The following is a 25,863-nucleotide window of genomic DNA, read 5'->3' on the forward strand; positions in this document are numbered from 1 at the left end:
ATTTGTGTGTATTTCTCCTTACTGGTTTTTGTGTTGTTGTTGTTTTTTAAAGATTTTATTTATTTGACAGAGATCACAAGTAGGCAGAGAGGCAGGCAGAGAGACAGAGGGAAGCAGGTTCCCTACTGAACAGAGAGCCCAATGCGGGGCTCGATCCCAGGACCCTGAGACCATGACCTGAGCCGAATGCAGAGGCTTAACCCACTGAGCCACCCAAGCGCCCCTTCCTCGTTACTGTTTTAAAAACATTTTCACGATACCATTACCACATGGGAAAACAAGTTACAACTACGTAATTTCATCAAATATGTATTTAGTGTCCAGGTTTCCCTAATCTCTCCTTAAAAAAGAAAAAAAACAAAAAACAACTTTGTCAGAGAGAGAGTGAGCACAGCAGGCAGGAGAGGGAGAAAGCAGGCTCGCCGTAGAGCAGGGGGCCCAACGCAGGGCTCCACCCCTGGATCCTGGGATCATGACCTGAGCTGAAGGCAGATGCTTAACCAATTGAACCACCCAGGCGCCCAAGGAATACTTTCATAATGAGAAACTCCTCTCATTCACTATTTGATTACTCTGTTGTAAATTTTATAAAGACAAGATGAATCCATAAGTTTAAAAAAAAAAATCCAAATTCCTTTCTCAGCATCCTCCGAAAGTGAACAAAGAATTAAAAAAATATATCATTATGAATTATGGATTTTGGGAGCTCCTGGGTGGCTCAGTTGGTTGAGCATCGTAGCTCAGGTCTTGATCTCAGGGTTGTGAGTTCGAACCCCATGTTGGGCTTCACATTGGGCATGGAGATTACTTAAAAAAAAAAAAAAGAGTTATGGATTTAAATGGTTGGAGATTTTCAGTTCATTTGAATTATTCTTATTGATACTCAAATCCCGTTTTTCTTTTGAGAAGATACTCAAATGTTAGTAGTCTTTTTGCTTTTTGATACATTTGCTTGTACATTTCCTGCTTTAGACTTGAAATCAGTCCTCTCACCAAAATGCCTGGTTCCTTTAGTAGGAATTGGTATTTAAAAACCACAGAACGGATGCTAGAATTGCTCATTGCTACTGCACTGGTCATTGTTTCTAGGACTTTTCAGTGGACACCATGAGGAAACTTTTTAAAGCAAAATGCATTATGAACTCACGCTAGTCCTGATTCAAATCTAGGCATACAGGATGCTGAATAATTGCCCTTACCGACCTCACATCCATCACTCCTATCTGAAATGCCTGGTTCCCAGCAGTACCGACCTAACACACTCATCTGCATGATCTCACATTACATACATTAAAAAGTCTCAGACTAACAATGCTAACTCACTCTACTATCCAGAATAAAACCACCACATTTTACATATTCTATTTCAATATATATTTGCATCCTGTACAACCCCTTCTTAAATGACAGTACCTCATGCATGTTTCTCCATCTTGCTTTTATGGTTCAACAGTACATGCTGGAGAGCATGCCCTCGCAGTATATAGAGATAGTCCATCCCTCGTGGGGTCCAATCAGGAGAGAGGAAGCACACAATAATTTGGAATAGAGTTTAATATAAAGAATCACTAACAATAACTGGGGATTGGTGTGAGGGATTGGCTAGTAAAAAAAGAATGCAAGAATAGTAAGAAACAAGGAGTAACCACAGCCCCCCCAATCAGGGCTATGACGTTGGAGCCCACTCTGTGCCCCAGGATGAGATCTGGACTGTTGGAGGAGGCCGCCTTTGGCTCACCTGGTGGCAGAGAAGTCAGATGTCGCACTGACGGAACTTGCTGGAAATCTAATCCAGAAGGTGCTGGGGAAAGGTGTTTTTTTTTTTTTTTTTCCCACACAAGGGATCTCACTAGAGGTACTTTTCTACAACACCACTCAAGGGGGTTGTAAGGAGAAGCTGGTGGATACTGGTTATGCTGGCCAGTGTGCACGGTAAGGGCCGGGCGCCGCAGAAGCCCTGGGAGCTGCAGGAGCCAGAAGCCGAGGATCCTCCTCCCGCAGTGTCTCTCCAGCACCCTCTACTGACAAAGTTCAGCATCACGCCAGAGAGCGCACAAAAAATAGAGGGCTCAGATCCATTTTCAGGGATCGCGCAATGAAGTTCGAATTTAGAGCTGAGATAGAATGCACTGATAATTGGCACAACATACAATTTTATTCACTCAGTCCCCTATTTATGGATATTGTATTTCCAGTCTTGCTATTACCAATATTTAGCAGGATTCTGACCAAATTAACTGTCACTTGTTCGCGCAATTAACCTTTGTAAAAGTCCAGTGCAGTCTTCATTTTTAAATGGCTTATGATCCAGTAGAAAAGGTGAAATTATGCAAATACATGTAATGCAAAGTAGAATTTCCTGGGTATCCTCTCAGTTCTACCTAAATTCTGAGGCTTGCGGCAAGCAGGAAGGACTTAAAGAAGGTATTAACAATTCAAATAAACCTTCAAGATCGTGTAGGGGAAGTGCGTTTCAAGAAGATAGAATGCGAGCTGAGGGGTCCGTCTGAGGAGCCTGCTGTGTTCAGACACAGTGTAGATTTGCTGCAGCTAGAGCAGATGGGCTCAAAGCGTGGTTCCTTGGCCAGCAGTATGACCACCATCTAAATTTTAAACCCCACGCACCACTGGGAACAGGCGCCAGCATTCTGTTTCAAAAACCCGCCAGGTAAGGGGCGCCTGGGGGCTAGGTGGGTTAAAGCCTCTGCCTTCGGCTGGGGTCATGATCCCAGGGTCCTGGGACCGAGCCCCGCATCGGGCTCCCTGCTCCCCCCCCCCACGCCCCGCCTGCCTCTCTGCCTACTTGTGATCTCTGCCGAATAAATAAATAAATCTTTTAAAAACAAAACAAAATTTAAAACCCCCAAAACCTGCCTGGCGATTCTGATGCCGGTCAGGTTTGGAGCCACAGGCAGAGGGTATCTGAGGCCGACTGATGAAGCGCGGCTTTTGGTCGTGCGCTGCTCTCGGGCGGTCTTCTGGGGCTCTGCACACCGACCCACGGGCAGCGCGCGCGGCTGTGCCGATGCACGTTCTACAGCTGGAGTAAGTACGGACAGAGCAAAACCGAAGAGCAGCCCTCCTGCGTTCGCCCCGCACCCCACGTAGCCCTCGGCGCTGCCCTGCGGAGGCCACGCGGGGAGGCAGGCTCCTGTTCGGGCACCTGCTCCGAACCAGCGGGGCCGCAGGGGGGACCCCGTGACCCAGGCCTGCTTGGAAGGAAGGAAGCTGGTGGTTTGGAGGAGAGGGAGCAGGCAGGCCGCCTACGTGCCTGCGGCCAGGTTTTCCGGGAGCCAACGGTCTTTCCTCCCGCAATTTTCTGGCCCCAGCCCAGCCAATGAGAGACCGTCACCACCCATCTAATGGGGAGGGGCCATCGTCCAGCCAATGAGAAGCCACTATACTTCCAGCTCCCCTTTCCCTCCAATGGACTTTCTGTTTACAACAGCCCCACCCCGCCCACCCTATAAAAAGAGCCCGCGGCGCTGCCCGTCCGCACGTGCCTGGGGTTCCGGCGGGAGCCGCGTGGCCGGTGCTGCGGACGCGGTTCTCCCCCGAGCGCCGGTCTTCGCTGGCGGGGGAGCCCGCGGTGTTGTTCCGGAGGTTGACGCTGTCCCGGGACTGCGCGGACTCTCCGGACCCAACGCGCAGAATCTGTCTTTTCCAGGCCCGAGCCACGTCCGCTGCACGTTTGAACCCGCGTCTCCGAGCGCTGCAGGGGCTCGTCCGCCCCGAGCCGGTGTCGGCGACCTCCGGGCACCGCCCACCTCCGTCAGCGTCGTCGTTCGCGAGCGGTTCTGCGTGCGGGGCACCGGCTTGGAGAGGCGTCGGCCTGGGGCTCGGGTCGTGGCCCCGGGGCCCGGGGAGCGAGGTCGGGCTCCCTCTGCCCCGGCTGTCCCCGCTCGCGCTGTCTGCCTGTCCGGCTCGTCGGGTGCTAAAAGCTGCGGCGACTTGATCTGAGCGGGAACGAGCGGGCGGGCGAGCACGGGCTGGGGTGGGGGGCGGACGCTCCCGCTGGGCCGCGAGCCCGATGCGGGGCTCGGTCGGGGACCGCGGGATCGCGACGGAGCGAAGGCCGACGCTTCGCCGACTGAGCCCCCGGGCGCCCCTTTTATCGACGTGGTTTTTAAAAAGATTTTATTTATTTATCTGACAGACAGAGATCACGTGCAGGCAGAGAGGCAGACGGGGTGGGGGGCGCAGGCTCCCCGCTGAGCAGAGAGCCCGATGCGGGGCTCGATCCCAGGACCCCGAGATCCTGACCTGAGCCGAAGGCAGCGGCTTAACCCACTGAGCCCCCCAGGCGCCCCCTTTTATCGACGTATTAAGCGAGGGTTTTGCCGCATAATCCACGCTTCCGACTTTGTGGGGTTCAGTCGCCCCAGACGTTCTCGCGGGCGGTCACCCGCCCGCAGTTGCTGCGCTTCCCCACGCCCCCCAGACGCCGCGCTCCGCCCCTCAGTCTCCCGCCGGGGTGCGGGCGAGCCGGCGGCCTCGCCCCAGACCCGCCCGCCTCGCCCCAGACCCGCCCAGCCCCGCCCCGCTCCGGAAGTAGGGCCCGCTCGCGCCCCAGGGCCCGGAAGTCAGCCGCAGCCCCGCCCTGGCCCCCGGAAGCCGGCCCCGCCCGCTCCGCGGAACCCGGAAGTCAGCCGTCCCGCCCCCAACCCCGGAAGTTGGCGGCCGGCCACCTGCCCCAGGTCCCGGCCCTGCGCCCGCGCCGCCGGGTCCAGTGCTCGGTAGGCGCGGGAGTCGGGCCGCTGTCGCGGGCGGCCGGGGCGGGCGAGGCGTCCCAGAGCCGCGGGAAGCGGACCGGGGGCGCGGGGCCTGGCTGGGGGGGGTCGGGCGGGTCCAGCCGCAGCAGGAGCAGCCCGGGGTGGACCGAGACGCGGGACTCGTCGGTACCAACCGAACCCATCCCTTACTGTCGTGAGTTGGACTTCACTGCGCCCCAGAACCGGGGGCCCCAGCCGGAGTCCCCGGACCCTCCGCCGCACGTAGCCTGTTGTCCGAGCGGCCGGAGACAGACCCAGACCAGACGAGACCCGGAGTCCCTTTCTCGGGGGCAGCACAGGGCGGTGCGGGCCCTCTGAGAGTTCTGCTGGGGTGTCGGGAGCTCGGACGCTGCCCAGGCTTCCGAGGACTGCGGCTTCCGGGTAGGACGGGGCAGCCGATGGCCAAGCGCTCGTGGCCGCTTCGCGGGTACTGGCTGGGCAGGTGGCTCCCGTGCGGTCGGCGTAACTGAGCAGAGAAGGGGCTTGCAGAGCAGGGGTCCTGGGGGGACCGAAGAGACCGCCGTGGACACAAGCTGACCGGCTCCCAGGCTGGTGAGGGGCTGGGCGCTTGTGTGCAGGCGGCGGCGAGAGGACTCCAGCCGCGGTGTGTTCTGCCCTTCCGCAGCGCGTCCTGTCCGGAGTGGTGCGCGCCCAGACCCGGGATGTACATGCAGGTGGCGTCCCGCACCAGCTCCTGCCTCCATCTGAAGAGGGCTCCAGGCATCAGGTCCTGGTCTTTGCTTGTTGGTAAGGATGTCCGTATTTCCCCCCAGGTTAAAAACCGAATTAAAAAAAAAAAGAAAGAAAGAAAAAGAAACTGTCCTCTGTTTTGTTACCCCCAAGTATAGCAATTGTTTTGTTACTTTGTATCTTCCCAGCTTTTATCCTATATGCACTGCTTTTGACCTCCATGAGTGCTTCTGCATGAGGGTCTGTCCTTGCCCCAGCACTTAGTATCCTCATGTTGACATCGTGATGTTCTTTTGAGGTCCTCGTGTTCCCCTTTTGTTTGCTTTCATACCTCTGGTTGCAAGTGTGCGTTAGAGGCTCACGTGATGGGCCACAGTTCATTCCCGTTTTTCCTCTCCCCGTCCATTGGAGGGTCTACACTGCAGGGGCGGTGGCACGGTGTTGATGAGGGCAGTGGTGTGGCTGTGCCCTCCGCGACATGTCTCTGTCCATCTATCCCATGACCCTGCCTGTGGCCACCTGCCTGTTCTGCTTCCCGCGCCACACTACGGTTCTTCGTCCCACACCACGTGGAATGCTCTCTGGCTCTGGCTTCTCAGGTCTGGAGCCTCGGCCGGAGGAACATACTCCGGGAATACTGTGAAAGGCATTCGCCATATTTCTGAGTGCACTTGCTGGCTGTGTCCCCAACTTCTGAGCCTGGTGGTCTTCTGTCCCCCAGCAGCACCCCCAGCCATCTCTGGCACCGGGAAGGGAAGGGCCTGCCCCTCTGAGCCTGTGGCTCCCGGCAGGAGGGGACTCTGGACTCCTGGGGGCCCGATAGGGAGGCACTTGCTTTCTTTTCTCTTTGCAGGAATCTTGTCGATTGGCTTGGCTGCTGCCTACTACAGTGCAGGTGGGTGCGTCACCTCCTCCCCTCCCGCAGGAACTTCCGTGGCTGTTTGGGAAATAGAGAGCGAACCCACCATTTGTGGTGCTCACCAAGGCCCAGCCTTTAGGACCAAGGCACCTCCACGCAGGTGCAGCCCCAGCTCGTGTGCTGGTGTTCCCCTTCTCCTTCAAGATTTCACTTGTAACGCGGGGCTCAATCCCAGGACCCCTGGACCATGATCTGAGATGAAGGCAGAGGCTTAACCCACTGAACCCCCTGGTGCCCCACATTCTTGTATCTGAAGCACTCTCCCGTGTTGACACATTCTTCAGAAACGTGCTCTCTCGTGTTTGCCTGAGGCTGCACCACAGGCTGAACCACACTTCCAGCTGCCCCTGCATGTCCCCCGCTCCATCACACACCGGGCTGTGATCTGCAGATGCGGGTCAGCCCTGACTCTGGTCTCCAGTAGACACTGGAGGGAGAGCAGAGGGCACACCAAGCTGGCCGGCATTTCACTGGTTCTGCATGACAGGCAGGGCTAGCAGTGTCAGGTGGCTGCCGTGGGCCGGGCACCCCAGAGGCCACCCCTTTGGGTGTCAGCCTTTGGCCCTCTGCTGCTGTCCCTCACCTGGCTGCCTGCCGTGTTTGCTCTTCAGATAGTCTGGGCTGGAAGCTCTTCTATGTCACGGGCTGCCTGTTCGTGGCCGTGCAGAACCTGGAGGACTGGGAGGTAAGGCCGGCAGAGGCAAGAGCGCGAGGGTGTGGTGGGGGGTCACAGCAGGGGGAAGGGCTCTGGGGCCTCACACGCCCCATCCTGAAACTTGACCTTACTGGTTTCTGCACCAAGGAATCTTCTTTTCTCCTAGAAGCTCTTCATGACGGTTTCCACTGAAATTCTTTACTCCCTAGTGTTGCCACAGCCCACGGTAGAATGAGGGCCGGTGCTCTCCCCTGTGGGTGGGTCTCTTCACCAGGAACCACAGGACTGGGGGGCTCTCTGATCTCCGGACTTTAACCTCCGTTCCTCTGCTTGATGACCTCAAGCTGTACTTATCTTTCCCTTGGGTACAGCATCTGCTTCCATGCTCCCCTCTGTCTCTATACCCCTGGCCCTGGGGGCCCAACAGATGGGAGTCCAAGAGGGTGTGGCTGTAGGTGTTCAGCCCTGGCGGAGCCACCTGTGGCTGTCCGGGCTGGGTGTCAGCTGGGTGTCCTCTCGAGTATCTGCTCTGGCCAGGCTGGGCCCTGGAAGTTCTGTGTGCGGCTGGTCTGCACACATAGAGGCTGGCAGCTGGGTGATCCCCTCTGGCCGGTTTTCCAGGAAGCCGTCTTCAACAAGAACACCGGGCAGGTCGTCCTGAAGACATTCAGCTTGTACAGGAAGCTGCTGACTCTTCTCAGAGCCGGCCACGACCAAGGTGAGGCGCGTGGCGTGGGCACACGGGGTGTAGCAGGAGGCTGCTGATTCCAGACTGGATGGAAGGTGGTGAGCAAGACCCAGAGACCAGGCCCGAGGCCTAGAAATGGGGTGGGTCAGAGCTGCCCGCTGGGTGACAGAGGGTGCCCCCAGACACTGCTGGGCAGCCTCGAGATCAGTGGCCGGCCAATAGGCAACAGGAAGGCATTTTTCAGCCATCGGGGGAAGGTAGAGCAGAGAGCTTAGCCCGTCCTTGGTGTGCGCTCATGAGAGCCCGGGCAGGCCTGCCAGGGTGGCCGCGGGCGGGCTGCTGTTTCCCACCCGACGGTGCTCTCCTGTGCGCACAGCCAGCCTGTGCGATGGTCACTGGCCCCTGCTGCCATCCTCTGGAGAGTAGCCCCAAAGTGCTGTGCCCAGCACACAGGTGGGAAGGGCACGCGAAGAGGGGGAACCACTGTCTGTCTCCCGCCATGCCCCGCAGTGGTGGTCCTGCTGAATGACATCCGGGATGTGAACGTGGAGGAGGAGAAAGTCCGGTATTTTGGGAAGGGCTACGTGGTGGTGTTGCGGTTCGCAACAGGCTTCTCCCACCCCCTCACACAGAGTGCGGTCATGGGCCACCGCAGGTAAGCTCTGGGCAGGTGACTTGATTGTCACAGCTGGCTGGCTGTGCCCCTCGCCCCCAACAGGTGGCCCCCACAGTGGACTGTGTGGCTGGGCCCAGGGAGAGGACTTGGAGGAAGTAGCCCCTGCTGCTAGGGGAATATTGGGGAGTCCCCACAGGGGACAGAGGGGTCTGGGAGTCACGGGAGATGGGGCCTAGAACAGAAGGCACCATGTCCTAGAGGGACCCCTGGGGGTGCTGGAGGTGGTGTGGTCTTTGTGGCTGCCTCAGGGCTGGCCGTGGTAAGCTGCCCTTTCTCCCAATGTCGGCCTGGCCCAGTGATGTGGAAGCCATCGCCAAGCTTATTGCCACCTTCCTGGAACTGCACCGACTGGAGAGTCCCGTGGAGCTGTCTCAGAGCAGTGACAGCGAGGCTGATGGCCCGGGGAGCCAGAGCTAACGCCCATAGAGCCCCTGGCCTTGGTTCTGGTGGGCCACCGGCAAGCCTTCCTCCAGCGCCTGGTTGTGTCCCCACCGGCCCCAGGGTGGGACCCTCTGCCATTCCTGCTGCTTGCTTCTGCCCTCTGAGCAAAACCACAGGCTGGACCTTCTGCAGGCTCTGAGCTGTCCAGGGAGGGCACAGGCCTCAGAGCTGCCTCCTGGCATCAGAGGGCTGGCCCCAGCCTGGGCAGTGACGGGGGACTCTGAGAGCACACGTACCCCACTGCCCACCAGCTGCGTGGGGATCAGGTCTCTGAAATGGGACACCCAGGGAGGTTCGTCAGTCCCCCGCAGTTCAGCTCCCCAGTGACAGCAAGGCTTCAGCAGGTGTGCACAGTGCCGACAGCTGGGTCAGGCTCAGAGGGAGCCAGGAGGACGCCCACACTGGCTTGATGTCCCCAGGGATCCCAATGGGCCCTGCCCCATATGCTACAGCCCTTCCCTGGCTCAGTCCCCTCTGAGGCTAGAGTGCGGTGCTTGCCCAAGCTCTGCAGGGCCCAGGGCGGGCGCTGAGGGTCCCACCTGGCTGTGTGCACTGCAGCCACTCCCAAGGCCTCCCCAGCCTGCACACAGCCCCTGACCAGCCGGGCCTGCCACAGGGCTTGTGCAGGGACAGAGAGGCCCCACACAGGGCCTAGGCAGGGTGGCTCCCTTAGGAACCCAGGCAGGATGTGGGGCCTAGGGCTGCTGCAGCAGCCCCCACAGAGGGGAGGCAGTGAGGCAACTCTGAGCCCGGCACTCAGGAGCTGAGCCAGGAGCAGCTAGGAAGCGGGGAGCCCCGCAGAGGAGGGTCGTCTCTGGGGAGCCCTGTCCCCTTCTCCAGAGAGGCCACCAACAGCTCTAGTTTGGGGAACAGTCATTGACACATGCCAAAGTTGAGTTTTTAAGTGGTAAAATTTGAAAGCTTTCTTTTTCTAAAATAAAGTATGAAATGCCATCACTGGTTCCTGGCGTGGTCACCCCGACTGGAGGGTGCCCTGAGTTGGAGGGACCCGTGTGGCCAGCTCCCCTCTGCCTTGGCTGGGCTCGCAGGGTGAGGAAGGTCTCGGGACCATTGGTGCGGGGCGCACGCTGGCAGGGAGTCTGACTGCCACCAGCAGCAGTTCCGGCTCCCGCTCTCCGTTGTATTTCAAGTTCCACACGCGGATCCGCTGGCGGGCCTCAGCGCGCCTTCCCTGCACCTCGCCACTCGTCTTGCCCAGCGAGAACCTCTGCTCCCTGGGTGTGGCCTGTGGCAGGGAGTCTGGCGTACAGGGGGAGGCGGGCCGCCAGCGCCAGGATGGGCACAGCTGGACGGGGTGCCCGGCCCACCCCGTCAGGGGTCCTGAGCCACGTGCGGCCTGGCGGTAGCCGCCTCTCTAAGGTCCTGCAGCAAGGCCTGTAGCCGCCTCAGGCTGGGCTGCACGTTCTCCTCCAGCCACTCCTCCACGGCATCCGGATAGAAGACACGATGCAGGGCGGCCTCCAGCTCCCGCACCACGGCGCTCCACCTGGCCAGCAGGCTGAGCACCACAGCCGGCAGTGAGCCTGCCTGGTGGGCACCCCCGGGCACCAACTCACAGCCTGTGCATGACACTCATGTCCTCAACAACCTCACGGGTCGCTACGGTTCTGTGCCTCAGTCTACCCATGCATAAAATGGCTATCCGTGCCCATCTCACAGCGAGACGGAAATAAATGAGTTGTTATGTTTCAACATCTGAAACTGGACTGTGCTCTGCTACCGGCCTGCAGGGCCTGTCTCTACACGTGAGCCTGTCAACATCTGACCGTGTCTTCCACTCAGTGAGGACACCGCATCGGCCTCAGCTCAGAGCCATGAGCCATGAAGGGCCCTGGACCCTGCCTGGGGTGACCCTTACCCTTTTAGGCTAGGAATGCCCTGGCTTCTCGAACACGTACAGCACAACTGTTTCAGCCAAGTTGATTCACCTAAGAACTCATGGCTCAAGACCTAGAAAGCTCGTCGGGCTCAAAGCCGGAAGCCGCAGAGGACGTGCAGCCCCGGGGGTGGGCACCTGCCAGGAGCTGGGCAACCAACCTGAGCGCCTGGGGCTGGATGTGCTGGACCATGACGGGGTGCACGAGCTTCCGCCTGCGGTGGTAAGGGCTGAACCAGCCGCTCACGTACCTGGGGGCAGACCCACGCATGCAGGTGCGCCCACTGCGGCTGGCCGGGCAGCCTCGGGGGGCGGGGGTGGTTAAGAGAACGTCTTTGAGAAACCTTAAAGAGTCTGATGAAACATGGAAAACGTGGGTTCCCCCCAGAAACTTGTCGTCTGGGACGGGCCACCCGCACCCTGTCCTGTTGGGAGTGTGGGCTCAGCCCCTGCCCACTCACCTGTCCCTCTCCAGCAGCGAGTCCACGGAGCTGCGCAAGTGGAGGCTGACGTGCGTGACGAGGGCCAGGATGTCGCTGCCAGGGAAGGAGCCGGGCCCCTCGCTGCACGAGAGCCGCAGTGCTGAGCCGGGGGTCCAAATGTGAGGGGAGAGGCAGGGCCGGGGACGGGGGGTTACCTTGTAAAATCAGTTACTTCTAGGTTTGAAATCCCGAGAAAGTTCTCCACTTTTGCTTTAACGTCTTCGGTAAACCCTCCTGCAACCAAGCACAGATGGAGGTGGTCAGAGGGGCCTCTGGAGAGAGAGTGGCAGGGCCCCGGCGCCACTGTGCAGGCCTGGTGGCAAAGTGACCAAGGAGGTCAGCGCGCATGTGCCAGCCCAAGCAGACCTGGGCGACGGGGCTTCGTACGAAACACAGGAAACGGGCTCACTGTGTTAAAAATGAGAAAACGAAGAGAAGCAGCCCCGCCGCTGGGGGAACGGTCAGCCTGTGCCGCCCTGCGCGTCCACAGCGGTCCCGGACGTACGCAGGGCCTGGCCACTGCGGTTTCTCAGACGCGGACATTCCAGGACAACTGAAACGGGCCGGTGAAGCCTGCATGTACCAATGTGGACCGGGCTCTGTCAGCTCGCATGGGAGCACCCGGTAGGGCACGAGGCCCGGCCCGTCTCCATAGCAGGAGGAGGGCTGTGTGGCAGCGGTGCCCACCTCAGGCGGGGCAGCGGGGCCAGCACCCAGTGTCAACACCGGTGTCGGCTGCAGCGTCCGCACGCCTGTCTGAACGGTTCCCGCTCACCCTTCAGGAGGCAGGACGCACGGGGAGCCTCAGGGTCCGTCCAGGAGCCAGACCCTGCTTTCCCCGTGCAGCCCCACCCTGTGCCCCACGCAGCCGCAGACCCGCGTCCTCACGGACAGGCTGTCGTCCCTGGGGGCCCGTGTCTCTGCCCATGTGGGGAGCTTGGCCGGCTCAGGGCAGAGTCCTTGTCAGCACGCACCCGGGACGGACTGCTCTCACGGGCTCACTGTGTCTGGGGGCCGCGGGGCGGGTGGGCGGCGGTGAGCATGACCACAGTCCCGCTCCGAGGAGACGCGCTCGGGGGCATCTACCCTCCTGCCGCCCGGGCGCAGCAGGGAGCCGTACCGTGTAGGAGCGACTGCAGGCAGACGGCCAGGGACGGAATTCCCACGGGGAGCAGCTCGCACAGCACGGAGAAGTGGTCGTACCTACGCCGGGGGGAGAGGGCCGCTCAGCTCCCACGGCCCACCTGCACGGCAGATGCCCGCAAGCTCTCCGGGGCACACCGGACTGGCCTTGAGATGCTCCCGCAGGGCTGGCTGCTGCCTCGGGCCGTGTCCCACCCGGAGGCCCTGCCTCGGCTTGCTGCTCAGTGCAGACACCCTGACATCTTAGTAAGTTCTCTGACCGCTCTGGGCAGGGCCTCCAGCTGTCTCCCCCTCTGCCCTCCCCATCACAAGGCTAGACCTGTGGCTAGGACTTGGCCGGGAGCCAGGGTTCACTTGCAGTTCACTTTTCAAATAGGGTGAAATCCCTAAAGAGAGAAAATCTCTCCTTGTGCTGGCCACACGAGACACGTTTTGTGTGGCCCTGGAGGCAAGGCTGCCGAGGGTGCGGAGGTGTGTGGGGGCTGGGAGGACCAGGGTGCATCGCCCCAGACACCCCGAGTGACGTCCCCTCTGCAGGGTTTGGGGAATGGCTGTGGGGGTATCAGGGCCCAGGCTCCTACCCTCATAGGAGGACCGGCCCCTTCCCAGGAAGGGCTGAGCAGACGGGCTAAGGAGAGGTGGTGTGTCCCGGGCCATCAGAGCTGCTTGGCCCCTGCCAGGAGGGTGGGCGCCGCCTCACCTCTGCCAGCCGGTCAGGACGATGCCCTGGAGCACATCCGCAGGCCCACGGGCCGCCACCTGCAGCCACTGCACGTTGTTCCTGAGGTGGTGCTCGATGGGGGTCAGGGCCTGGCTCACCCCTGTGGCCCCCTTGAAGGCACTGGCAGCCCACAGCCGGAGAAAACCACACTTCCGGTACTTTTCCATGAGAAGAGCTAGGCGGGAAGGTGAGTGGTGTGACAGGCCCGGTCCGAGGAGCGAGGCCAAGCCTGGACACGGCGCCTGTCGGACCGGAGAGCAGGAGGAGCCCCCAGCCGCCAGCTCGAGTTCTAGGCAGACTGACGTCTCAGCGAGATCAGAGACGCCGCCCAGATGCTCGTGAGGAAAACAGCAGACAACGTGGGACACCTCAGGAGTGACGTGGGCTAGGATGGGTGCCCCGGTGGCCCTGTGGTTGGCCAAGCTCCCTCAGGAAGGGCCTGCGGGGAAGCGGAGGCAGCTGGCAGGGTCCTGATGAAAGGGACAGAGGCCCCTGCATGCCCCTGGCCAGGCAGTCAGGGCTCCAGGGTCTTTGCGGCTGTGGTCTGGGTACTGACCTTTGCCATGGACGTCTAGGTCGGCCCCGTAGTCCCAGAGCACAGGCTCCACGAGTTGCGGCACCCCCGATGCTGGGGGCAGAGAGCGGCTGTGAGCTGAGAGCCATCACCCTGGCCCCACAGCCCCGCGGCCCCGCAGCCCGCACCCCCCATCCCCGCCCCAGCATTACAACAGAGCGCATGCCGACTCGCTCGGGAGCCTGGGCTGTAGGTGCAGACTGGACACGGCAAATGCTGCAACCATGGGTTTGGCCAACTTTGGCAATGAGCAGACTGAGCTCTGTGAAAGGGGAACCCCAAGCCGGGAGCCCCAGAGCTTCCTGCACAGGGGAACCACTCTGTCTGCGTGCCGCAGTGGGGGTACCAGGACCGGGTGCAGCAGGAACTACCACTTGGGCTGGATTCTGTCTCATCTTATGAGAACCCAACGGCCACACTGGTCGGGGCTGCCTCCAGGACACCTGGCCTTGCAGAGGCTGGGGCAGTGGCCACACTCTGGGCGGGGGCTCTGAGTGGACCATGGGGTGCGTCTCTGGTCTCAGTCCGGAGCCTCAGATGGAGTGAGCGCCGGCAGGCCGGAGGGGCTGGCTGCTGTCCTTGACCAGCGGCCTGTGTGAGTTTAGCCATGATGCCCGCAGGGCTGGCCACAGGGTCCCATGGGGCCAAGGCGGCCGGCAGCACTGGACACTCCAGGCCCAGTGGGACCCCTTCTCCACCCTTCTCCCCCTGCTGGCCAGGCCCACCAATGCCCCATGGCTACTCCCCCGCTTCAGACCTACCACTCTGCACTCCCTGCTGGGGGAATGGCATTTTGCATGAGAAAGTTCAGAGACTGACTCTAAGCGGGTGGCCTGCAGTGAGAGCTTTGGGGGAGGGGCCCCAGAGTCCGCCCCCAGCAGCCACTCGCCTCACTCCCAGCACCAGTGGCCTGGGGGAGGAACCTGCTGACCTGAGAGCTGGTCCTCGGGGATGGACCGCAGCATGTCGTCCCACACCAGGGGCCTCGTGGCGGGGTGCCGGGCCAGCACGTGGCAGGCCACTGCCTTTATGTGGGACAGACACAGTCTCGCTTTGGTGTTATGTTCCTGCTGCAGCCACCGTCTCGAGGCCTCGCCCTCGCCAAGGTAATAGACCTGGAAGGAAGCACAGGACGGGTCTGCCCGGACGGCCCAGCCTCACTGCGGACAGTCTTGGGAGAGACCGGCCCAGGCCACGTCGGCCAGGATTGCAGTGGCAGCTGCCCGCGCAGAGGAGTTGGTGCAGGGCCCCTCCTCCCGGAGACCTAACTTCCACTCCAGGCTTCCTTTCAGCATTCACAGCAGCCCGAGGGCAGAAATACCCGAGGTGTCCACCAGCCAGCAAGCAGACAGCCAACGCGGGCGCTGGCTCTGCCGCGGCTCGGGGGTGGACAGCATGGCCATTTCAGGTCAGAGCCCAGCCCTTGTCCGTCCCGCAGGGCGCCCCTCACTGTGCTCAGCAATACAGCTTTGCCCGCACGAGGTCACGGGTCAGCTGCGACAGACGCCCTCACAGGGGGACGTCTCCTCGGCCAGTTCTTCTTTATCCTTGGCACATGGACTATTTTTCTATGTAGGAAACTACCCTGCAAAGTGGGACAAGGGCCCTTAAAGGGAAGAAGAGAGGCTGCTGCGGGAGAGCACAGCGGGCAGGCGAGGCCAGGGACGGACCGAGCATTGAAGGACCCACCTCGTCGCAGCCGACATGGAACCACCGCGCGCCTGGGTGCAGCTCCATGACCTGGCTGACCATGGCTCCCACCAGCGCCAGGGCCTCCGCCTCATGGGGGTTCAGGGTGTTCGGGAAAAGTGCCACTTCTCGGAGGTGAGCGAGAGCCTCGTGCTTCAGCACAAACTGCAGAGATACAGGAGGTGACAGGAGGAGACACTGGGATGCAGCTGACCCGAAGCAAGGCTGGCTGCAGGTCCCCCCCAAGGGTGCTGGGGGGCTGGGCGGAGCCTGTAGCTGGCTCATGGCCCTTCCGTCAGGTCCACCTGGGCCCGGTGAGAAAAGTAAAAGCCAGGTTCATTCACGTTCAGATGGAGCGGCCACCAGCCTGAAATGTGATGGGTGACTGTGGACAGGAGAGCCACAGAGGTGACACACCCTCTCCTCACACCCCAGCTGACTGGAGGCCACACTCACACCCATAGCCGAGGCAGACGGGGCACTGGCTGAACTCCCAGTGCCCTCGGCCTGTACCACAGAGTGGGTCCTCACAGCCCCAGGCCACCGTGGCCCCGACCCTGGCTGAACACCAGCCATGAAGGCAGAGGGGTGGCCCCTAGGAAGCCAGGCCACAAACGCATGTGTGAGTAGCTAACCGGAGCGCCAACGGCCGCACAGCCGGGGGACAGGCTCTGAGACTGAAAGCAATTTACAACCAGCTGCAACAGAAAAAGTCAGATTCACAATATTATCTGAAATGCCCAATTTTCAACCAAAAATCGTGAGGGGCGCCAGGGGCGCCTGGGTGGCTCAGTGGGTTAAAGCCTCTGCCTTCGGCTCAGGTCATGATCTCAGGGTCCTGGGACCGAGTCCCACATCGGGCTCTCTGCTCAGCGGGGAGCCTGCTCCTCCACCCCCGCCTCTCTGCCTACTTGTGATGTCTCTCTGTCGAATAAATAAATAAATAAAAATTTTAAAGATTTTATTTATTTGAAAGAGAGAAAACAAGCCAGCACAAACCGGGGGGAGGGGCAGAGTGAGAGACTCGGGCAGACGCCCCGCTGAGCAGGGAGCCGGCCGTGGGGCTCGATCCCAGCATCCTGACCTCATGACCAGAGCCCGAAGACAGATGCTTAACAGACTGAGCCCCCCAGGTGCCCCAACCCCAGCAAGGTTTCTTACAGATGCACAAACTGGGTGGAAAATAAAGCTCTTATTCTCTGATTTTACTTACGAGTCACAGTGAAGCAACAAGAATAAAGACAAGAAGGTCTGACAAAGAGACAGACTAGACACCAGTGGAACAGAACCGTTCAGAAACGGACCTTCACAAAGAAGGTCCAGTGACTTCTGACACAGGTACAGAAGCAGCCCCAGGCTCCAGAGTCTAAAGGAAGGACCGTCCCTCAGTGAGCGGTGCCGGCCCGACCGGCCATCACAGCGGTCATGCACGACATGCAAAAAACCGACGACCCTCCCTGTAACCCTCACACCTTACACAAAAATTAGCTCGGCATGGACCTTGACAGCAAGTGGAAAGTGTGCGAACGTAGAACTTTAGAAGGAAACAGGAAAAATCTCCGGGAGCCAGTGACTGGCGCAGTTCTTAGAAACGACACGAGGAGCAGAGCCCATCAAAGCGAAACCGAGAAGCCGCACAATCAAAATCAGACACTTTTGCTCTTTGAGGTCCTCGGAAGACCTCAAAGACTGGGAGCAGACGCTGGCCGGTCGTCATCCAACAACCCTCGTATCCAGAATGTCCAGAGAACTGAAGAACTCAACAGTGCCGAATGTCAAACGTGCAAAGTCCCTGCAGTGATTTCACCAGAGGGAACATCCTGATGGCAAGTAAGTGCACGTTAACGGTATTTCTCCAGAAGGAGCCAACCCTGAAGACACCCTGGCCTTGGGCTTCTGGCTCAGAACCGAGAGGGAGCTTGCTCCCGGGGGCTCAAGTCACCTGGCGGAAGTCCTCTGCTGCAGTGGCCCCAGGAACCAACCCGACTCGGAGAGCAGCCAGGCCCCTCGAGGAGTAGCAGTCAGGGAGCGACTGGGAGAAGGGGTCAGAGCGGCACCGTTGGGGGGGACCTTTGGTCAGGTCAGGCGGTGGTTCACACAGGGCTGGAGGCAGAGGGCTGGCGGCCGCCGACCCGAGACAGAGGAGCAAAAGCAGCAGGGCGCACGATGGCCCGAGTGCAGGCGTGTGAGGCGCCAGAACAGGGCAGAGGAGCCCGCATCTGGGGGTCATGGAGGACGAAGGGGAAGCAGGAGAGGACATGGCATTGTCTGCACAGGGAGGGTCCGGAGAGGAGCCGTGGGGACCGCCGCCACGCCCAGCGGTAGCGACAGGACGCACGCTACTAGGGGAAGCAGTGGTGTGGCCCGGGAGTGGGGGGCCAGCAGAGTGCGGGGTTTGGGAGGGAGCTGCTGGGGCTGCGAAAAGCCAGAGTCAAGGAAGACGGACCAGAATCTGTCACTACATTTAGCGACTTTGAGGACAACAGGGCCCTGGAGGGACGCTCTGTGGACTGCAGTCCGAGGCGGCGGGAAGTGAGGAGCCCAGGGAGCACGGCAGGGTGCGTCACCTCCGGAGGCCTGAGCGCAGGGGGATGCGGGCAGGGGAGGGGTCGTGTGAGTGGACGTGGACACAGCTGCTCTGATGCAACTTGCACCTGAACACCTGGGGGAGGGGCTGGCCACAGGGCCAGCAGGTGTGTCCAGTGAGGAGAACCGGAACCTGCAGCCATTACATCGATGCTGTGTCTAATCTGCTGCCCGTCTTTTCTGCAGGTGTGAAAACTATTTCTGAAGATCACAAAGGAGCCTGGAAACATCTCCAGTGTTAAGTGAGGAACGCAAGTTAGAAAGAAAACCAACGTGGCCCGCAGGGCTCCCCCGGCCCCGGCCCCGCCCCTCCGATCCATGGACAGAAGCCGCTCCGACCTGGAGCTCTGTGCTCGTCCGCCCCTTGCAGGGCAGAGCCTGAGAAAGAGCTGCTCCCCGCCTGTGGCTAGCCACTGCCTGTGGACCCCCGAGCCCCACACCTGGCACCAGGTCACTTCTGTTCCTCCCACTTACCTCCATATGTCCAAATGTCTGCACCAACGGAATGACCTCTAGCTTGTTCAGTGTAGCCAGATGTAGGATCTCTTTGATTTCAGGGGGGCTGGGAGACAAAATCACCCAGAGGTTCACTCCGGCCCGTTCACACCAGCCCCTGTTCACACTCAGGCCTGTTCACACGGGCTCCTGGTCACACTCCCCCCTCCCTTGTCAGGTTCCGGCGGTGGACCCTCCTGCAGAAGCTAATAGGCTCACTATTTCCAAAAAGCTCAGAAGATATTCCTAAGACTTCAGAGAGGGCTCCCACCCAGAACTGGGGGAAATGATGCTCTGTTAGGTCCTCAAATAACAGTTTGCTTTTTACCAGCTATTTTTACCCAAGCTCTGTAAGAACCTCATTTCATAAGAAACTGGGCCATACGTGGAACCATAGTCTAGAACGGGTTGGCAGATGGGCCCAAGGACAAACCCGCCTGCCCCTTTTCACACAACCCATTACCCAATAACTTGGTTGAGAGAAATCAGAAGAAGAAAAATTTTTCATGACATCTGAAAGTTCCACGAAATTCCTATTTCAGTGCCCACAAGAGGAATTTTACGGGAAATCCGCCACGGCTGGCTCCTTGTACCCTCAGACTGCTCTAGCAGAGACCAGGTGGGCTGCACAGCCCAAACTACGGACAGTCTGGCCCTTTCCAGAAAAGCTGGTGACCCCTTTAATGGAGGAAATTTAAAAGACCTTCAAGGTTACACTGGGGGGGCAGGTTAGTGACCTCTGAGACACGCCTGAGTGGGGGATGCTGTGGCGGGAACGTGGACGGCACCGGGAAGGGCCGCTGCCTGCTCCGGCATGAGCTCCCACACAGGAATTTATCTCAAGATGAAGGCGAGCTCCAGGTTCTGGGTGTGTGTGATCGTCTCTGAACCAATTCTACCAGTGCACGGGCTCCACACAGACCCTTTCAAGCCCCACAGGTGTCCCAGCACTTGCTTCCACGCCACAAACAAACAAACGAACAGAACACGTTTGTCGGGAGAAGAGAAACGGAGCCAGCAGCATGAAGAGAGCGGAGAGCTCCAGCAACGCCTGCAGCGCGAACACTCGCACACCGGGCACAAGCCCCTCGCGCGAACACTCGCACACCGGGCACAAGCCCCTCGCGCGAACACTCGCACACCGGGCACAAGCCCCTCGCGCGGTTCTGGCTCGGAGCCGACCCTCCCTGCAGGGCGGCCGCCAGCCGGATGTCGGCTTTTTCCCACCCTCAGGAACACAGAGCATCAGAACCTTTACAAAATCCTCACCAATTTGATGGCCAGAATGGCATTTCACTTGATTTAATTCACTTTATTACTACTGTATTGCTTATTGGCCATTTTTACTTTTGTGGGGGAATTGGCCCAAATGTCCTTTGGTCATTTTCCCTTCGGGCTGTTACTGACTTACACAGACACCAGAACTTGGAATCCAAGCGGGCTGTGCCCACGGCCGCCACATCCACGTTTACAGACTCTGACCCTCCGACCCTTTAATCTTTGCTCTCCTGAAGAAGGTCCCAACTGTGGCCTTAGAGAGCAGCAGACCCGTCCCCTTAATCCGCCCCGTCCCCTTCCCCCCAAAATGTTCTCAAATTTTCTCCAGCAAATGTATTTTATTTTTGTAACTCAGACAGGAGTCTAAAAGCCAGGAGAGGGCTGCCCACCGGTGCCAAACCCTCGCCCAGCCTGCGACACCGCCGGTGGCCCTGCTCTCTCTGTGGCTGGGGATACCTGTATGCGTGCTTGGCTCTCAGCAGCCTGAGGCGGCCGTCGTAGGGAAACATGTCTTCATACTCGAGGAGGAGCCCGTTGGCACCCAAGGCGTGGAACAGAGGAAAGACCTGGGGGAACAGAGACTCTGTGAGGACGCGGCTGCGCGAAGGACGCGACAGAGGTGCCACACGTGGCCGGTCTTCCTGCCTGGGGACACGGGCGGTCGATAGTCTCACTTCTCCTGGAAACGCCGACCCTGGAACGCGTACTGTGTCGCACCGATCAAACGCTGACACGGCAACGCGCTACTCGGCACGGGGCTCTGCACCTACGGAACGGAGCCGTGGCTCAGCTTCGTGGTCAACCCCGAGGCCGTGCGGGCTGAGGGGGACGGCGGCGGGCTGCTCCTGGCTGCGCTCATGGGGCTCCCCACGCTCAGCCCCATCTCCTCCTCTACCTTGGTTTCAAAGGAGACGAGTTCTTACTCTCAAGGGTTTTCAGATCTAGTTCACATCTACCACACAGAACTATTTCCTTCCGGCCTGATGTCAAGTCTGGGGTGGAAAAGGGATCGTGGGCCCCACCGGAAGGGCCTCCAGCAGGTAAACAGCAAGCCCTCCCTGGACAAGGGTCCCTGCAGGTTCCACGAGACTTTTCTCACTCCTGCTGACGTGTCTGTGGGAGCTTTCCTTTCCCACGAGCATGGGGACCTTCGGGAGCAAACTGGACGGAATCAGGAGGACAGCCTGGGGCCGAAGCCTCACCGTGGACAACGCACACCAACAGCTGACGCCAGCTACGAAGAGAGGCAGACAGACTGGGAAGGAGTGGGCTAGCGCAGGTCAGGCAGGTGGCTAACGCCGCACAACCTTCTGGGCATTTTCCCACTTCCTCGGCCCCCTGGGGCCCTCCCACCGCCACAGCCTGTTTGGCGCTTTGGCTGTTGGGGTCGGTGGTGATCTCTGTGCCGTGGGTGGGGGGAGGCTGTGGGGTGGGGCGGCCTGGGTGCCCCCAACACACACTCCTGCCAGGTGCTGGGACAGGGAAGGTCCTCACTGTAAAGCCGCGCAAGTGAGCACCCCCGCACGGTGCGGGCACACACGCACACACACACACGCGGAGCGGGCTATGCCAGCCTCGCACATCTGTCCCCGAGACTCAACATCGTTTCCCCTAATTTCCCGCTTTCTGACTGGAGTATTTCTAAGCAAATCCCAGACGAAACAACTGTGTGTGTAAACACTTCAGTATACCTCCGATGAAGACTTTTTACAGAAACACGACCACACGCCAGGATCCCACCTAACCAAGTCTTCAGTGTCACTCCTGTTCAAACCTCCCTGTGCTAAGACCGTCTCACATGTGGCTTGTTTGAGCCCAGACAAGGTCACACACTGCATCGTTTGAATAGATTTTTGAAGGTTCTCTGATTGTTAATAATCCCCTCTGCTTTTTAAATTTGGAATTTATTTGTTGAGGAAACCGAGTCACTTGTTTTGTATCATTTTCAGGTTTTGGATTTGATGTCCTGTAGCATGTTTGCCCACTTCCTACTCTCGTGTGTGACGGTGGTCAGACATGATGGGGGCATTGGACCCAGGTGTCCTTCTTTGGACAAAAGTACTTCACAGATGATTCTAGAAGTCCCAAGTCTGGCTGCCCTAGAAGGCTGGTGTTAGGCTGACCAGTGCGCCCAGCTGACCAGTCAGTCAGACCCACGCCTTGAACTTCTGCCTCCTGGTTTCAGTGGCTGCTGACATCGCCGCGAAGCCCACTCACCGGGGGCTGCACGGGGGCGGGGGGGGACTGCAGTGCCGTCCGTCCTGTGGTCACTGGCTGGAACCCTACCTCCTCTGAGCTGTTACATGGTCGTTCCAGCCCTGATGCTGCTGCACCCGCTCTTGGTCTTGAGTCCCTCACCCACTCCTTGGACGTTCATGACAGCTGGCCTGCGGCTTTCGTGCCCGATGGTCCACTTGCATGGATATGACATCCTTCAGCATCTTAAGTACGTTACGCCCTTGTCTTCTGTCCTAAACGCTGCTCTCGAAGGACCTGATGCTGATTTGATCATCCTTCCCTCACACAGAACTTGCAGCTTTCCCCCGTACGCCCAAAAGAGTTGTTCACTTTCATTTTCTTTGAAGTCTGATACATTTACTAAAAGACGCCTTAATGTCCACCATCCTCAGTATACAGTATGCCCTTCCTTTCCTTTTTGAAGATTTATTACTTGAGGGAAGAGCGCGTGCGTGGGGGAGGGGCAGAGGGAGAGAGGCACAAGCGACCTCCCGGCCCAGAGCTGGGACACTGACTCGGCTCGACCCCACAACTCACGAGTTCGTGAACTGAGCTGAAGTGGAGAGTCAGATGCTCAACCGTCCGAGCCAACCAGGCACCCCAGCTCTGCCCTCTCCGTGCACAGACCCAAGGGAACTGCCTCTGGGGCCCCGAGCGCGTGTTCTCCTCTCTGGGCCCGCTGCAAACTGAAAACACGGCTATGGCAGCGCCATCCACATCGAGGCGGGGGTCCGTTCCCAGCTGACTTGAGACTCACGGCTTTGGTTCCTGTGCTCTCCAAGCCCCGTGAGCACCACGCTGAGAGGCAGGCCTAGCCGCTGGGAGGGAGGGGGCCCGCGTGCAGGACCAGCCAGCACAGTGGACAGCCAGCACAACTGCTGGGCACGTGGGACCATCCTGGGCCATCAGGTGCTCCTGGTTGTCAGGGGACTGCCAACACGGGAGGGAGCCCGGAGCGGACCAGCCACAGAAACAGAAGGAACGATGAGCTGCCGCTATAAGACTTGAAGTCTGGGGTGGTTGGCCCAGCTGCCCCAGATAACCGAGGGGCTCCTGCTCCAGGTGACCTGGACCTTCTTTGCTTATCTTCTGTATCTTCCCATTTGTCAGGATGTGTTTATCCCTTCATGCGCGGCATTCTCGCTTTCCGTACTTACTTCCCAATAGGATGCTTTCCGCGACGCCTGCTCACTTCCGTTCATCTCTCGTCTGGCTCTCCGCCACAGGCTGCCTCTTCCTCCACGCTCCCCGCACTAGAACCTTTGCTCTGCTTTACTTTCTGCGTCCCAGTTCAGCTCCCCACGATTCTCTCCTCAACACTGTGTGCTTTATGCATGGCTCTGCCTTTCTAGAAGTTTCTGGAAGATATTTCTGAGAGCCTTAGGCCTCTCCAGCATCTTCTTCTGAGTCTTTCTGCACTGCAGCCAGTGAAACCTCTGCCCCACTGCTCTCTGACGAAGGACCTGTACTTGCAGGCCTGGGTCCTCTGGTCTTGGACCTGTCAGAATTCCTTCCTCTCTCCTCCATGCCTCCTGCCTGGTTCCTCTTCCCACACGGGTGATATGCTGTACCACATGCATTTTGGAATTCACGGGGATACTCATACCTACTTTTGTTGAAGAGTGTATTCGTTTTCTAGGGCTGCTATTCCAATGACCACAAACTGGGTGGCTTAATACAACGAGAATTTTCTCTTCCAGTTCTAGGAGCCAGAAATATAAAACGTCAGGGTGTGGGCAGGGCGGTGCTCTCTCTGAAGGCTCCAGGGAAGAGCCCTTTCTTGCCTCTTCCAGCGTCTGGTGTTGCTGGCAGTCCCGGCACTCCCTGGCTTACAGCCGCATTCCTCCAATCTCTGCCTCTGTCTTTGCACGGCGCCCCTGTGTCTAAAGCTCTCTCTTCCTATAAGGACGTCACTTACTGGATTGGGGCTGCCTGACTCCAATGTGGCCTCATCTTACGTCCACTGTAATTGCAAAGACCCTATTTCCAACTGAGGTTACATTCATAGGTACGAGTAGTTAAGATCTGAACATCATCTTTTTGGGAGACACAATTCGGCCCACGACAGAGAGGCTGTGGGTCTCCTCTGCTGGGTTCCCTAGCCCTGCCTCCTTTTCCTATCCTAGTTGCTCTGTTCTATGAAGAGATTCGATGGAAATTCATAATCTCTGCTGCTGCCACCATCGTGTCCCTGCCTAGGACCCCACGGTTGTGCTCTAAGCACACATTTCTACAGAATACTGTTCACAACTTTGAAGACCAAACCTGAGGTAAGGAAGACTGTCTACAGGGAAAGGGCACTTACCTCCGAGAGGTAGGAGACCTTTGGTGGAGCTCCTTTAAGGTCCAAATGAACTAATCGCATCTTAAAGGGTGAAGAGCCTGACATTTCGCTATTTTTCATGAAGTCATACAACAAAAATCTCTTGCCTGGGCACTTCTTCCTAGTGGAGAAATTCGAAGTTATCAATGGGCAGAGGCCCCTTTTAGCCCCTTCCACTCTGGGCTTCCTTTCCCACATGCCCAGTTTTGCGTTTTTCGCTGGGAGGAAACTCATTTCACCAACACGAAAATGAATCAAGAAGTCTGCTTCGTGCTCAAATAAAGGGACCTCGGCCATTCAGTGAGGATTTGCTCCTAACACAGAAGAGCACCGGTTTCCTCCTAACAGGGCTGTGATCTGTAACAACACAAACCACCCCAAAATAATTGCTTTAAAGACCGTCTCAAGTTGTCCCTACTGTGCTGCTGAAAACAGGCGACTTTCACGTCCTCCGGTATGATGTTCTGTAGAAAATCTATCCTTTATTTTACTTTCAAGAGCATTAAAAGTCAGGTACATTTCCACAGAGGAGGTCCGCTCCCGACCTGGCTGTACGGAAGACGACACTAAAAACTGGGTCCGGGTCGGAGGGTCAGAGAAGCCTGCCTGGACTGTCGGACAGGCCGCCCACACTTTGAAAAGCAAATGAGTCCCACGAGCGTCAGGGCGGACTCGCCGTTAACCTGGGGAAGGTCTGGCCGGCCGGGAGGTCGCCGGGAAGGAGGGCAGCCCGCACCCCCCGTTGTAGCAAACACAGAGGATCCGAGGAGAAAAGCGGGAGAAAACCTCTGCCTGTGGGTCGGGCTTGCGGGTGGGTCACGCGAACGACTCGCGCCCCCCGCCCCCCGCCCCGCCGAGTCTGGGGCGGCCCCGCGCGCAGACGCCGTCTTCAGAGCGGTCTCAGCGGCGACCCAGTCTCCCCACGCGGTGCGCTTCGTGCGAACGCGTCCCGAACGCGGCTCCTGCAGCCCGACTGGGGCAAAGCCCGCAGACCGCCTGCGCCCCGGGGCGGCGGGGTCGGGCTCCGGCGGGCGTGCGCGCGGCGTGGGCGGTCCGCGGCCACAGGGCCCCCCGCGCCCGTCCCCGCCGCAGACGCGCCGGCTCCCCCGCGCCGCCCGCAAACCCTGAGCGAAGAGCGCGGGCGCGCGGGGCCTCGCTCCGACTCGCTCCCGCACCGTCTACACGGCGAGCGGGTCGCCGCGGCCGAACCGGGCTCCGAACCGGGGCGCTGACCGCTGCGGCGCGCCCGCGTCTCCCGGCCCCGCCGGCGCCCTCCGCGCGTCACTCACCTCCTCCCGCGCCGGCCGGACGGGGCTGCCCCGGCCCCCGGGAGCGCGGCCGAGCGCGGTCAGCGCCGGGAGAGGCCCCGGGGCGAGCCCCGTCCCGACAGGCGCCCCGAGAGCGCGCGAGCCGTGAGCGCCGCGGGAGGGCAGCGCGGGGCCGACGGCACAGCCCGGGCCGGGCCCTGCGGGGAGACCCCGGGGCCGCGGAGAGCGCGCACGCGACGGCGACCGCGGGTCCCCAGGCGGCGGCTTCCCGGGGCGGCGGGCGGCGCGGGGCTGCGCGGGGGGCGCGCTCCGCCCCGCCCTGCTCGGC

At 59.6% G+C, this 25,863-nt stretch overlaps 2 protein-coding genes across 8 annotated transcripts; one reads left to right on the plus strand and one right to left on the minus strand.

Moving 5' to 3' along the window:
* Positions 1-4,644: 4,644 nt before the first annotated feature.
* LOC101687773 (cytochrome b-245 chaperone 1) lies at positions 4,645-19,754 on the plus strand. Of its 4 annotated transcripts, none has more exons than XM_045085625.1 (7): positions 4,645-4,736; positions 5,398-5,519; positions 6,316-6,357; positions 6,993-7,066; positions 7,658-7,754; positions 8,235-8,379; positions 8,697-8,953. In XM_045085625.1, exons 2-7 carry the CDS (start codon positions 5,435-5,437, stop codon positions 8,815-8,817), a joined length of 564 nt encoding a protein of 187 aa, XP_044941560.1. In that variant the 5' UTR covers positions 4,645-4,736; positions 5,398-5,434; the 3' UTR covers positions 8,818-8,953. The 4 variants fall into 4 exon arrangements, with proteins under 4 accessions (XP_044941560.1, XP_012909714.1, XP_004748704.1 ...); XM_013054260.2 differs by lacking the exons at positions 4,645-4,736; positions 8,697-8,953 and adding exons at positions 4,816-4,926; positions 18,120-19,754; XM_004748647.3 differs by lacking the exon at positions 4,645-4,736 and adding an exon at positions 4,816-4,926.
* Positions 9,734-25,852, minus strand: HEXD (hexosaminidase D). Of its 4 annotated transcripts, XM_045085621.1 has the most exons (13): positions 25,557-25,852; positions 24,250-24,388; positions 20,163-20,272; positions 18,408-18,495; positions 15,348-15,512; positions 14,590-14,773; positions 13,641-13,712; positions 13,064-13,259; positions 12,341-12,423; positions 11,376-11,454; positions 11,200-11,301; positions 10,900-11,092; positions 9,734-10,360 (listed from the first exon to the last, which is right to left on the minus strand). In XM_045085621.1, exons 2-13 carry the CDS (start codon positions 24,346-24,348, stop codon positions 10,217-10,219), a joined length of 1,515 nt encoding a protein of 504 aa, XP_044941556.1. In that variant the 5' UTR covers positions 24,349-24,388; positions 25,557-25,852; the 3' UTR covers positions 9,734-10,216. The 4 variants fall into 4 exon arrangements, with proteins under 4 accessions (XP_044941556.1, XP_044941557.1, XP_012909712.1 ...); XM_045085622.1 differs by lacking the exon at positions 24,250-24,388; XM_013054258.2 differs by lacking the exon at positions 25,557-25,852 and having other exon boundaries at positions 24,250-25,523.
* Positions 25,853-25,863: the final 11 nt, after the last annotated feature.

Source organism: Mustela putorius, unplaced genomic scaffold (assembly GCF_011764305.1).
Source record: "Mustela putorius furo isolate JIRA1106 unplaced genomic scaffold, ASM1176430v1.1 tig00000873_pilon_pilon_pilon, whole genome shotgun sequence".
NCBI classification, from domain to species: domain Eukaryota; kingdom Metazoa; phylum Chordata; class Mammalia; order Carnivora; family Mustelidae; genus Mustela; species Mustela putorius.